We start from the raw sequence: 14,297 nt of genomic DNA on the forward strand, positions 1-14,297 counted from the left end.
TACCCTTGGAGATGAGTGAAGGGGGGGGGGTATAATTATATTCCTGTTTCCCTCTTCTCCTTCTTCGTTGCTAGCACTTGTACGTTTGTAAACATTAAGTGCCACATGTACGCATTTATACACGTACACACATACGTATATACTTACATACGTATATACTTACATACGTATATACTTACATACGTATATACTTACATACGCATATTACTTACACATATTATATGTACAGCTGGGAAGCCAAACTTACATGTCAAAATTGATCAAATTAAGTATGTCTTTGAGCTTTCTCTTGTAGTCCAAGTGACTGTGTATGATGCCACTAGCATCGTAGTTCTCTATGTTTGGTACCTTCACCGAAATAAGCCCGGCGACGCTTAACTTCCATTCCATGTATCTATATAAGAAGCCTAACAGCCAATCATTCTTTGAATAAACATTAATAACACGATTCGTTACAACCATTCTAATTTTCTCCCAAACCCTACTACTAGTAGTTGCAGGTAAACCAATAAAAATTGCATTACTTACAATATTGTACAATTTTTTCGAATATAAATATTTTAAACAATAAAAAATTACACGAGCACCAACTGAGTAACCAATTAAAATAACAGGTCTTTGACCAACTGTATTTCTATCGCTAAGTGCATCTGCCAAAATACGACCAGCTTGTTGAGCTCTTTCTCTTATTAATAAATATACATTGTCAAGATTTGATGCATATTTAATTAGTGCTAAGGGCCAAGTTAAAGCTGCACTTAATGTGCTAGCAATGGTATACTGTAACCATATCTTACTAGCTGTTATAGCAAATTCTTGTGATAACATAGTTTCAATTAACGATCCTAAAGTTTTTAATAAATGATTTTCCCATTTCAATCCATATAAATCACAATAACAATTTGGAAAAACATCTAACCATGGAGTCGTTATATCATCATCCGTTTTAATTTCTCCACTTACACATACACATACACTTAAAGATTTTGAAATATTCCCATTTAACATAATAAATTCAAATGTTCTAATATTTGCTATTCTTCTACTATATTTATATCCTGTTAAACCTGCTCCACCTGCACCAAATAAAGAAACAATAAAAGCCAAACCACTAGCTGATGCTAAAAATGCTGTTAAACTGCTACCACCTGCACCTAATGCTGTTAAACCAGCTATAATACCTGGTGCTGCTAGCCCTGCAGTAAATGCTATTAATGCACCACCACCTAAAGCAGCTGCAGCTATTTTCATTCTTCTTATTTTTCTCCTTTTAGATGTTTCATCTGTTGATGCTTGTAATGCATTTATTAAATCTGCTGCTAAGTTTTCTTCTATCCTTAATATTAACAGTTCATTAATTTTTAGACACTTTGCAAATTTTTGAAAATATAATTGTATTCGTGCATTATTATTTCCAGTCATTATATATGTTGTAATTAAATCTCTTAGTAACACAGATTTCACTTCTGGACCTCTTGTTGGTACTCCATGATTTAAGTGCTTATCAATATCACTTTCATCATATATACTGTTGTCATATTCGAATGTATCACATTTTTTTATATTTGTCTTTATTCTCGACTGTATGTCGTCTGCACCTTCCCTTTTGCACTCATAATCCATTGCCGCTTTCTCTGATATGTCTTTTTCAATATAAAAGCTCAATTTGCTGTTATTTGCCTTCTTCCCCGAACCTTCCTTGTTGCCATGTTCGTTGTTATTTAAGCTTCCATGTTTGTTGGCATTTCCATTCTTATCACCATTCTTTTCTTCATCATCCTCTTTACTAATACATTTACCGTCGCAATATCCTTCGTCCTTATTCGCATCGTTCTCACAACCATTATCGTATCCATTCTTGCTCCTACTTCCACTCCCATCCTTGCTCTCTTTCTTTCTCTCCCTTTCTCCACATTTTTGGGCCCCAGTGGTATTATCTTTTCCGCTGATACTAATTTGGCTAGTGATCTTTTTTTCCTCATCAAGACTACATGGGTCCTCACTTGCGAGCTGATCACAGTTGCTTGAGTTCGGTGCACATTTACTCCGTTCTCTACTAACTTGACTAACTTGTTCAACTTGCTCAACTTGACCAGCTGACTCAACTTGATCGTTTTGGCTGCTTCGACTAGCTTTCGCATATCGCGCAGGTTTACCACTGCTTATACTGTTTGGCACCTTCCCCTGCAGTTCTCCCGGGCATCTTGTGGTTCGTACGGTGTGACTGCTCATGTTGTTAGTCCCCCCTCCCCCACCTCTACTCAAAGCAAAGTAGTCATTTATGGCTTCACCACTGTATGTTTCATCAATTTCTCTTTGAATAAAGCTGCCACGGAAGGAAGCTAAGTTTTTAATATCGCTTTTATTATCATCAAGTTCATCTTCATCCTCTAATATATCACTATCTGAGTATTCCTTGTCATCACTTAAATGTTCATTATTATGTTGTTCATCTATATGATCATTCTGCCAAAAATCCATTTCATTATTTAATTCTTCAACAACCTTTTTAAATTTTACGTCAATAAGTGGTTGAAGATGTTCTATTTGAGTTAATAAATTATCAACAAACGGTTTTTCATATAACTGATATATTTTTCTATCTCCAGTTATATCTCTTATTAATTCCCTTTGTTCTAATGGTTTAATTATACATTGATATGCTACTGAGTCTATTACCAATAATTCAGATAATTTTTTTAAAAAATTTTTTGATAACTCATCTAAATTATTTTGAACTTCTATATCATCAAATGAATCAATATGCTTTATTATAATGCACGCAAATAAAGCTAAAATATTTTCTTTAATTTCTCTTGGAATATTCATAAATTTATCATTATTTATTGGTATATATTGCAAACGCAATGCTTCTAAATTTGCATTCACTCTTTTTTTTTGCAATTTTTTTTCTCTTTTTCTTATATAATCCATTGTTTCTCTTTCTAGTAAATCTGGGAAATCGTTAAATGAGCATTTCTCAAAAATACTTGCCGAGAAATTTCTTTTAACAAATGAGTTAATTTTATTGTAGTATGGTGATAGTGATTCCTCCTCTTCTTCCTCTTTGCAGCTGTCACCTTGAGCATCCCCTGCTAAGGGTCTTTTCCTCCTGGAGCTGTTGTACTCACTCTGGTATTCACCATTACAATTTTTCAGGTCAACGTTATCATCCATTGCATCTCTTTTATCGTCTACTTTATTGTCTTTTTTATCATCTTTTTTATGGCTTTTTTTACTACCCTTTATGTCCTCATCGCTACCACCACTGGTACTCCGCTTGACCGCCATACTCCCTATGCTATTATTATCACCATCATCGTTGTTATTGTTGTTATAGTTGTAATCATTGCCATCCTTGTTGCCCTTTCCCTCCCTATGGCCTCCAGCACTATGTGCACTCGAATTATCTAAACTAAAACATTTATAATTCTCTTCAATTTTTATATTTAACTCTTTCGTTGACTTATTGCTGTAATATCTTTTTTTGCTAATAATATTATTTTTCAAAGCATTATCACATAAACTTTTCAAAAATGCCTCTTCTATTTCTGCATTTTTTACGGGACTTATATCACTTAGATATACTTTTCCTTCTTCAATTCTTTTCTTAACATTCTTGTCAATACCTTTAACAACATGAATTGATTCGAGGCTTAGGATTGTCTTATTGGACCCTTGAAATATTTGCTTCTCACTTACAAAATCATCATCACTGATATCATCCAAGTCACAGGTACCTTTTAACATCACTCAAAAAAAAAAAAAAAAAAAAAGAGAACACGAAAGGGAAAGGGAAAAAGGAAATGGAAAAGGAAAAAGAAATAGAAAACGAAATAGAAAACGAAATAGAAAGAGAAAAAAAAGGGAATTCAAACAAATAAGCAGGCTTAGGGGAATAATCTTATTTATAATGAAGATCATATATGTACATAATATATGAGCGTATGTACTATAAATGCATACGTACATACATATAAATATCTATAAGTACGTTCGTTCAAAGAACGATCATTCTTTATATATAATCATTTTGACTCTTGAAAAATTGCAAAAATATGCTTATACAAAAAAAAAAAAAAAAAAAAAAATTAAAATTACGTCAAAATAACGTCAAAATATCGTCAAAATAACGTCAAAATATCGTCAAAATGAAGCCAAAATAACGCTAAAACAAATTTTAAAAAAAGCTATAAATTATATAACTTCACAAAAAACAGAAAAAAAAAATTTAAATAGTTCAAATAACACTTTTCAATTTAATATACATATATATATATTTATATTTACGAATTCGTAAATTTCAATCTACATTTTTTTATTTATTTCTTTCACTATTTCTTCTCATAAGCACAAGGAAAGGAAAAAATGAAAGAGGAATAAACAAATGAACGAAAGAGGAATAAACAAATGAACGAAAGAGGAATAAACAAATGAACGAAGGAGGAATGAACAAATGAACGAAAGAGGAATGAACAAATGAACGAAAGAGGAATGAACAAATGAACGAAAGAGGAATGAACAAATGAACGAAAGAGGAATGAACAAATGAACGAAAGAGGAATGAACAAATGAACGAAAGAGGAATGAACAAATGAACGAAAGAGGAATGAATAAATGAACGAAAGAGGAATGAACAAATGAATCAAAAAAGAACAAACAAATGAAAGAAAAAACAATAAATAATAGAAAAAGGAATAAACAAGAGAACAAAATGATGAATGAAAAAATTAAGAAAAAAAAAAAAAAAAATTCGATACGTATGGAATGGTCCAATAAAAAAAAAAAATAATAACAGCATAAATTTAATTATGTTTTTTTCTTCTTCGAAATCTAACAAAATAAAAGAAGTGGAAAAGGGAAAACAAACAAACAAAAAAAAAAGGTATGAAGATGGATGTATGGCGTAACAATAGCAGCAAGTGAAAATGACAAGAAGTAAAAATGACAAGGAGTGAAAATGGTAGAAAGTGAAAATGACAGGATGTGAAAATGACAGGATATGAAAATGACAGGATATGAAAATGACAGGAAGTGAAAATGACAAGAAGTGAAAATGACAAGAAGTAAAAATCGCAGGGAGTGAAAATGACAGGATATGAAAATGACAGGATGTAAAAATGAGAGGATGTGAAAATGGCAGGATGTGAAAATGATAGAAATCAGTGTTAAGAAAAATAAATATTACAACGTTAAAGAAATTACAGTGTAGTAAAATGGTAATTAGTATAATGGTAAAAAACGAACAGGTGAAAAAGAAAACATTTAAAGTCGAAATTTAAAATATAACCAAAAATACAATAACGAATACTAAATAGTAGTGAAGTATGAAAAAATTTTACAAAGTATATGACTAGTGAACTATTTTAAAAAAGGAGCAAGTTAATAAAGAGAAAAAAAAAGAAAAAAAAAAAAAAAAAAACAAGAAAAAAAAGAAAAATAAAGAATAAAATGACTCAACTAGATTAACATTGTATACCATGTACGTATTTATGTATGTTTGCATGTATTATATATATATATATATTATATATATATTTCAATGTGCTTGCTAAAACAATAAAAGGGTGACATAAAAATACAAAATAAAAATATATAACAGCGAGGAAAGACGAAATGGATGAGCAACGCATATGAAGCATTATGATGAAATATAAAAATGTTTTTTATGATGATTCAAACAGAATGATGCAATGAAAATCCATTAAAAAAAAATAAAATAAAAATAGACAAATAATGTAAAAACAGCAAAAAATTCCAATGCAAGTTGTACATAACCAAGGAAAAATTGTTAAAATTTTTTGTTTAAACTCTCCTCAAAATTAAAATAAGGTGTAAAAGAAATTTCACGTGCATATATATATATACATTCCTTCCCCGTATTTTACACAAATCGCATTTTTACAAATGTGTCTTCGAATAGTAAATAAAATTTTTCCCGTTATCCCCCATATTATATACTACCGCTTATCGTGTTTTAGTGTATTTCTCTTGTGCAGCTTCTTTAGAAGTTCACTTTTGCGTTGATATATTATATCCATATGTGTATATAGTGCATGTATATATATATATTTATATATGCTTATATACATACGTGTACGTACCTAAGTTGTTACTTAGCACATGCATTTTCCGCAGCCATAAGGGCACGTGCTATCACTTTTCATTATTCAACGCAAAGAAGTTAAATTATATGAAGTTAAATTATATGAAGTTAAATTATGTGAAGTCAAATTATGTGAAGTCTAATTATGTGAAGTCAAATTATGTGAAGTCAAATTATGTGAAGTCAAATTATGTGAAGTCAAATTATGTGAAGTCAAATTATGTGAAGTCAAATTATATTAAATTAAATTATAGTAAATTATATTACATTAAATAATTTAAAAAAAAAAAAAAAAAAAATTTTAATTTTCTGTAAGCAAAAAAATTTGCACCGTTGTGATGGATTAAAAAAATACGAGAACTGGTAAAAGTGGAAGAAAATAAAGATGACAGTAAAAAATATATTAGCGCCATTTTTTTTATGGGTTTCACAAATGAAAAGGTAAATACAGTTATATCGACGTTACTGAAAGCGGACAAATATATTCATTTCGTTTCACCCGTGTGCATATGTATATATATGTATGTATACGTACATAGGAATACTTGTACTTATGTACATTCATGCATGTACAGTTACGTATGCACAATTACATATATATATGTACGCATATATTACCCCGGACTTACAATTTTTTCCCGCATGTCCAATATTTTAACACTCCGAATTGTCGTAGGCACAACTATTACTACTATTATACCACTTCAATGTGGACATATTATCTGGAAAAAACATAAAGAACTAGTTAAATAGAAGTATTAACGTAGGAATGGCACATCATAGCCCTAGTAATGACTGCTATTCGTGGTCATTGAAAATACGGCTACGCCAAATTTTCCGTTATAGGAAAGCGCCTTATTCAAAATGAGAAAAAGAGAAAAAAAAAAAAAGAAGGATAAAATAGAATAAAATAAAGCTAAATAAAACAAAATGAAGCAAAATAAAGATATGATAATATAAAGCAAAATAAAACATCCTCATTTCATCTATCAATATATCTGACCACATACGTTCCATCCTTAAAATACTGCACATAAGATATAACCCCTTTTTTCCATTTACTAATGCCTGTGTCAGCTAATAAAAGCCTTTCGTTGCAAAAACTATTAACTCTTTTATTTTTTTGAACGGTATGTCCAACAACCATTCTGCTAGATTTCAACATAATTAAGGATTTATTTAGAGTGGAACAAACCATCGACCTTTTAAATATATTATCATTAACAATAGAATAGTACCTAGTTAATGTTGGTCCATCTTCACAACAAATACATAGTTCCTCTTTCCTTTTTCTTTTTTCCTTTAACACTTCACAGTTATTTTTTATTTCTTTTTTCCCTTCTTCATTCATAAAATCAATACCATAAAAAGCATAAAAAGGTAGTACACCTGCATGTGAAAAAGTTATATCATTTACTTTTACAACTAGTGGACTGTTCATTAAATAATTATATAAAATTTCATTTTTCTTAAACATATTATTTCTATTTCTATATTTACCCTTATCCGATTTTTTATATTTAAAATCTAAACACAAATTTTTTACTTCATGATTACCTAAAAGCAGTAGTATTTTGGAATTACTATCTTTCCCTCTATCATTATATATTTGAATAAAAAATAAAATATTTATATCATCATAATTTGGATCTAATACATCACCAGTCATCACAATTAATGTATTCTCTTTAATTATATTTCCATTTTCATCAATTATTTTTTCATTTATCAAAATTTTTAAAAAAGCATCCATGTCCCCATGTATGTCACCTATACTATATAAATCATGATCCCACTTTATATTTGAAAAACTTGTGGAATTTTGTACATAACTTATTTTCAATAGTATCACTAAGTAATTTAAAAGGAATAAAATTTTTGCGTACCACATGTTCTTACGATAAGCTGGTATTTAAAGTGTGTTAGGGTATTCGGGTATGTACGATTATGTTCGAGTATGTGTGAGTAAGCATGTGTGTATAAGTGTATGTGTGTGCATATACATAAGGGTGTACTTAAATATATATATGCATGTACACTATCTTGAAAGCATTAGGTCGAAATGGGAAACACTAACGAAATGATCAACCACGCAAAAAGCATTTAGCAAATTTAAGCACATTCATATATTTTGATTCATACAAGGTCAAAAGGACTGTATGTTCATGTGAACTTAAATGAGGATCTAATTCCTTAGTCCCTTTGGAACAAAAATTAAATTGCTGGTGTTAAAAATATTTACTCAAAGGGTAAAGGGGAGAAAGACCCACAGGACGACACAGCGAAAGCGTAATTTCCGGTAAATCCGCAAAATGTAAGATATCAATAAGTTTGGGAGAAAGTGAAAGAAAAAAATAATAATTCAATATGTGCTACAATAAAATGTAACAAAACAAGTTAAAAAAAATAATACCCTTCCAGGTTGATGGTAAAAATATATATTATATATATATATATATATATACATACATACATACATACATACATACATACATACATACATACATACATACATACATACATACATACATACATACATACATACATACATACATACATATATTAACCCATGTACAATGAATATTATACGAGAACACTACCAATGAATGTTCACTTTTTTTTTAGGAATACATTTTAAAAAAGTTCATTTTGCATCGAAATATATGCAAGTGGAAGACATATTCTGCGGATATGTTTTAAAGAAAATAAATTTTTTTTTTTTAAGTTTATTGTTTATTTTTATATAACATTAAATATTAATACTTTAGCTCTGCATTATCTTATGTTTTCACATAAAGCTCAAAAATGACTTTTCATAAAAAAAAAAATAATAAAATAAATGAAGGAATGAATGAATGAAGGATGGAAGGAATGAATGAATGAAGGAAGGAAGGAAGGAAGGACAGAGCAACAAACGAACAAACATACAAAGTAAACTGCATACGCCATTATACATAAAATATGCACAGAATGTACAAGCGCCTAAGTAGATTAACACATGTACACATAATCAAAGGTATAAGCTCCCGCTTTTTAAAAAAATTACAAGAATATATAGTACATCATGAATAAATATGCAAGTACTCTTAGAGTCATTTTTTGAAATATGTCATTCCATGTATTACTATAATTTTAATTATCCTTACAAGAGGTACCTTTCTACGGGTAAAATGGTGATAAAAGAAAAAAAAAAAGAGCAACACTTAAAATATAAATAAAAGCTATTTTTTAGTAATTTAATAAAATTTAAAAGAAATCGTTCTTTCTTTTTTACTTGCTTCACCTTTATTCTTCGGCTTTTGCTTTGTTTTTTCATTTTTTCATTATTCATTTTTTCATTTTTTTTCCATTTTTCGCGAAAGGTGTGTACGCATAAAATATGAGCGGGTGAAAAAAATAAAAAAATTAATTGGCATTTAATTGGAATATATTAAAGAAATTTGTTTCTTTATTTTAAAAGCAGCGAGAAATTTTAAAGAAAAAATTTTTTACCTCTCCACTTGAAGCTGTATGCAAGGTTCCTTACACATATATATATATGTACATGTATATGTTTATACTTATATATGAGGGCCTACTCAATACATTACAAACGTCCCATGTGTTAACGAAAGACGATTTAATGCGAGCTATTGGTTTTCATATAAAACTTCAGGAACAAAAGATTTCATATTTAAGTTCAGTATACTTTTTAAGCAGGCCTTTGTTTCTTGTGGGTTACTAACCCATAAAGTTAAACTGCAAAACCTGAAAAGAGAACACACAAATACGGCAATTTTTTGGAAAATGGTTTAAGATAATTGTTTTAAATTAAATCGATATGTGCAATAACATCAAAATATTGTCTACATATACATATATATATGTGTGTGCGGATGTATGTATTGTGCAAGTGTTTTTGTACGTCTGTATCTATACACATACGTGTAAACGCATGTGTGTATGCTCACCTTGTGGGGAAGTCATTTCCTGAGTATAAAAATTGATCACCAATATGACAACATTTTTTTTTCTGTATTTTTAATAATTTCTGTAAGATTATTAACCCCTCTGCCTTATTCCCTATATCCACCCACAAATCCTGACCTCCGTTAAATACACAGTATGGTACCTCTATTTCTAAAAATAGAAAAAAGAAAGAAAATGAAAAAACATGAAAAAAATGAAAAAACATGAAAAAAATGAAAAAACATGAAAAAACATGAAAAAAATGAAAAAACATGAAAAAAATGAAAAAACATGAAAAAAATGAAAAAAATGAAGAAAAATGAAAAAACATGAAAAAAATAAAGAAAAATGAAAAAACATGAAAAAAATGAAAAAAATGAAGAAAAATGAAAAAACATGAAAAAAATGAAGAAAAATGAAAAAACATGAAAAAAATGAAGAAAAATGAAAAAAAATGAAAAATGAAAAAAAACATTTATGAAAACGCTAATTTTTTGTAAAGAGTTAGAATATCTTATTTAAAGGATGGAAAAAGAAATTAATTTTAAAAATAATCAAAATATTCACACAAGAGCAAATGCATATATGTAGAAATATATATATGTATGTATGCGACCAGAGGGTATCCTTTTTGCACTTACTATTTTTTATAATCTCCTTCTTCACGCGAATAACAGCCTCCTCTAATACTTCGTACTTTATCATGTAATTCTTTTGCTCTAAAAAAAAAAAAAAAAAATCAAATAACAGAATAGAGAAATTACAAAATAACAAATTAATAAAGTAACACAATAACACAATATATTATTTATTTCATTAATTTTTCCCCTTAATTCGAAGGCATTAAGAAATTCCCCTGAAACGAACATGTAAGTTAAAACGTAATGTTTTACCATTTTTATTATTTAATGATGGCATTTTATTAGGGACTAGACCAATTGATTTTTCTTTTCTTTGAATTTGTGCACATAGTCTAAAATCTGTAATCACCTGTTCTAAGCATTTCTGAGATATATTTAATATATTCTGAACCGTCTCATCATCTACATGCTTTTTATAATGATTCCATTCACCTTGAGGTACTGAATATAGGTTCGCTTTTTCATTGCATCTAAAAAGAAATAAAAATTCTCACAGAGAAAATAAAAAATAAAATAAAAACTACTTAAAGTTTTGTAAATGGGCTTTTACATAAAAGAATAAACTTATTTGCATCGTTTTATATGTGACAAAATTTTCATTCCTAGTTATGTGAAAATTCATACATATATATGTAAACATATAATATATCATAGTAACTAAAAATGGACATTTTATAAGCTATTTTATCTCTTTTTTATCTTGTTTATTATCTTTTTAATATATTTTTTTTTTATCTTATTTATTATCTTTTTTATATTTTTTTTATATTTTTTTTTTTTTTTTACTTAAATAAGTAATTACTTTCACCCCCCATAACATAAAAATTTTGGTAAGATCCATCCTCAATATTATGCTTAGAAAAATATTTTAACAATTCCTGCAACCGTTTTTGATATTTTTCCGCATCGTTGTTGTAGGCTTAAAAGTGTAAAAATTTTATAAGGCATATAAAACTGAGACATACACACACAACTACTTATGTACATATATATGTTCATATATATATATATATATATATATATATATATATATATTTATTTATTTATGTGTGCTTAAGTCCTTTTTCGGCATGCGACTATACTAACAAGCGGCAGTAACTATTGCTATGTTCATTTTCTTTAGCAAGCTGGAAATGTAGCTAGCTAAAACTTCATCATGAAAATCATAGCCATCTGGGTATAATGTTTCGTCTGCATCAAAAGTTAGTAAATCCAGTCCATCTTCAACAGATAAGATCTTTGTTTGAAGAAAAATAAGAAAGAAACAAATAAGATTAGTAATATTATTAATAATAATAATGGTAACAGTGATAATGGTGGTAATAACAGTGTTATTATAATTTGCATCGTTTATAAGCATTAATTCAAATGATATTTTTCGTCCTTATTAATCGCCTTTTACATACCTGAGCAAGGTTGAGGATATGTCTAACTTCATTAAATGTTGGAGGGGCATACAACCTTTTTGTTATTCTGTATTTTTTATTATATGTATGAAAAGCCTTAGTAATGGGTAATTTTGTAAAAAATATGCCTAACGAAATTTTCAATTAAAAAGTGCTTTCTATCTAATTCTCCATTTTTATAATTTTCTCTATCACACACTTGCTAGGTAAGTTCAAATGGATAAAAAAATATACAAACGTGCACATACATACAAGCATACATACACCGTACGTATATAGAGCCACAAGCGGGGTTACACTTTTACAAAAAAAACTAACCAACATCGTCTATTAAATACTTCAATCTGCTGTGCATAGGATTGTAATAATGGTCTGTAAACATTTCCTCTATGCTTAACAAAACATTATCAATATTTTTGTCAATACAGTTTGAGAGAAAAAGAGACCTAAATATATTAACTAAAAACATGATTAAACTGTCTTTATTTTTCAACTGGTTATAACTATAACGATTATTCCAGTGAATAATATTTTTCTTCATATGTGAATTAATGACTGTAAAATAATTTAAATAAATGGCCATAGCAAATAGACGAGTGTTTGTTTAACTATTGTATGTAAGATTTACATATATAAAGAAATGCTTTTTTTTCTTTTTTTTTTTTTCACTTGGGTTTTCTTGCCCAGTGGTACTTTTTATTTATTCATCTTTTATTATTCAAATTACATTTTTAATTTTATATTATTTATATTGTATTATTCACTTGATATTATTCATATTATATTATTCATTTGATATTATTCATATTATATTATTCATTTTTATTTTTGTTTTTTTTGTCCTTTATATTTACCGCCTCTATCGGATAAGGCCAATATATCATACTTTTCTTGCTCAAAAAAGGTACATTCCATATCCTCATTCTTGTCATATGAATTAATGTCTATTTCTTCCATTTTTTTAAATAAAAATAACCTTCTTTTTCAGTATAATAAAATCTACAAAATTTTCTTAGCTTTATTATAATTATGAATATTTTAAAAAGTATACTGTGAAAAGAAATACCAATAAAATTTTTTTAATTGAGTTATATAGTAAAAAAAAAAAATTGCTGTACTTCCATAAATAATTGAATATAAATAAAAAATGTTACTATAACATGTGAGACTTAGTCGAGGTATTTTATTCACATATTATCAAATGTAACGGAAATGGACTTAAAAATTTTTATCTACATTTTAGAAATAATTTATTTATTATATATATATAAATATATATATATTTGAGCAATGCTTATTTTTCAAAAATTAATGTGGAGGCGCCTTCAAAATATAGTGTTTTTCGCAATTGCTTCTTCTTTCAAATGACCTACTTTTTAAGTGTGCGAATATGAATACATACGTACACGTGCATATATATACATACATACATAATTATAGTAAAAATAATATAAATTTAACTACATGTGTAAATTCTTGTTTTACCATTACTGTGTAGATAACATAAAAATATTTTATATTTATTCCCTTCTTTTACTGCTCAGTGGAAGTAAATAAATATTAATTTTATAGATTGCGAAATGTAGGAAAATATGCATTACATCCCCCCACACACAATCTTTCCCTTTTTTTTTGTTGCAAGTTTCCTCAAAAAGAAAATACATTAACACATGTATATATTAACATTTGTAATGTTACATACATACACATATATATATATATATGTTTATTTTTTTATTTTTTTTTTTTTACATGACGTTGTTTTTTAATTTCATACATATAGGTTTATTCGAGAGTATTAAAAAATTTCTTCAATTTTGAGTATTATATATTATACACATATATATAAGTGTATATATCTATAAAAGTGTGTATATAGGAATATGTACGTGATTTCATTTTATATATTTTTTTTCACAACTTCTTTATCCTTTAAAATATAAAAACAAAGGCTAAAATTTGTGAGTACTTTTTATGTATACAAATAATGTATAACTGCATCCATGCAGGTTAAAAAATCACTTATATGTAGGGAATAAAATGTAAAAAAGTTATGAACACGTAAGTAAATTTATAAAAATTAATATAAAAATTTATGCATTTGTGTGGATATATTTATAAAACTGCGTAAAAAATTTTATGAACATGCAATATAAAAGTTTATAAACGCATGTTCATAAATTTATGAATAATAAT

The 14,297-nt window shown here is 27.8% G+C and overlaps 3 protein-coding genes across 3 annotated transcripts; all 3 read right to left on the reverse strand.

The window, feature by feature from the left end:
• Window positions 1-243: 243 nt before the first annotated feature.
• Window positions 244-3,750, reverse strand: MKS88_004799 (uncharacterized protein; the record flags this gene model as incomplete). The annotated part of the gene is made up of 1 exon (XM_067218004.1): window positions 244-3,750. One exon carries the CDS (start codon window positions 3,748-3,750, stop codon window positions 244-246), a length of 3,507 nt encoding a protein of 1,168 aa, XP_067071180.1.
• Window positions 3,751-6,760: 3,010 nt separating this feature from the next.
• On the reverse strand, window positions 6,761-7,997 carry MKS88_004800 (shewanella-like protein phosphatase 2; the record flags this gene model as incomplete). Its single annotated transcript, XM_067218005.1, has 2 exons — window positions 6,761-6,808; window positions 7,110-7,997. 2 exons carry the CDS (start codon window positions 7,995-7,997, stop codon window positions 6,761-6,763), a joined length of 936 nt encoding a protein of 311 aa, XP_067071181.1.
• Window positions 7,998-9,735: 1,738 nt separating this feature from the next.
• MKS88_004801 (IMP-specific 5'-nucleotidase 1) lies at window positions 9,736-13,058 on the reverse strand (the record flags this gene model as incomplete). Its single annotated transcript, XM_067218006.1, has 9 exons — window positions 9,736-9,853; window positions 10,057-10,225; window positions 10,696-10,773; window positions 10,948-11,165; window positions 11,482-11,614; window positions 11,782-11,932; window positions 12,235-12,299; window positions 12,420-12,656; window positions 12,956-13,058. The coding sequence occupies 9 exons, from the start codon at window positions 13,056-13,058 to the stop codon at window positions 9,736-9,738; spliced, it is 1,272 nt and encodes a 423-aa protein (XP_067071182.1).
• Between the last annotated feature and the right edge of the window lie 1,239 nt (window positions 13,059-14,297).

This window comes from Plasmodium brasilianum, chromosome 13 (genome assembly GCF_023973825.1).
Source record: "Plasmodium brasilianum strain Bolivian I chromosome 13, whole genome shotgun sequence".
Lineage (NCBI taxonomy): Eukaryota > Apicomplexa > Aconoidasida > Haemosporida > Plasmodiidae > Plasmodium > Plasmodium brasilianum.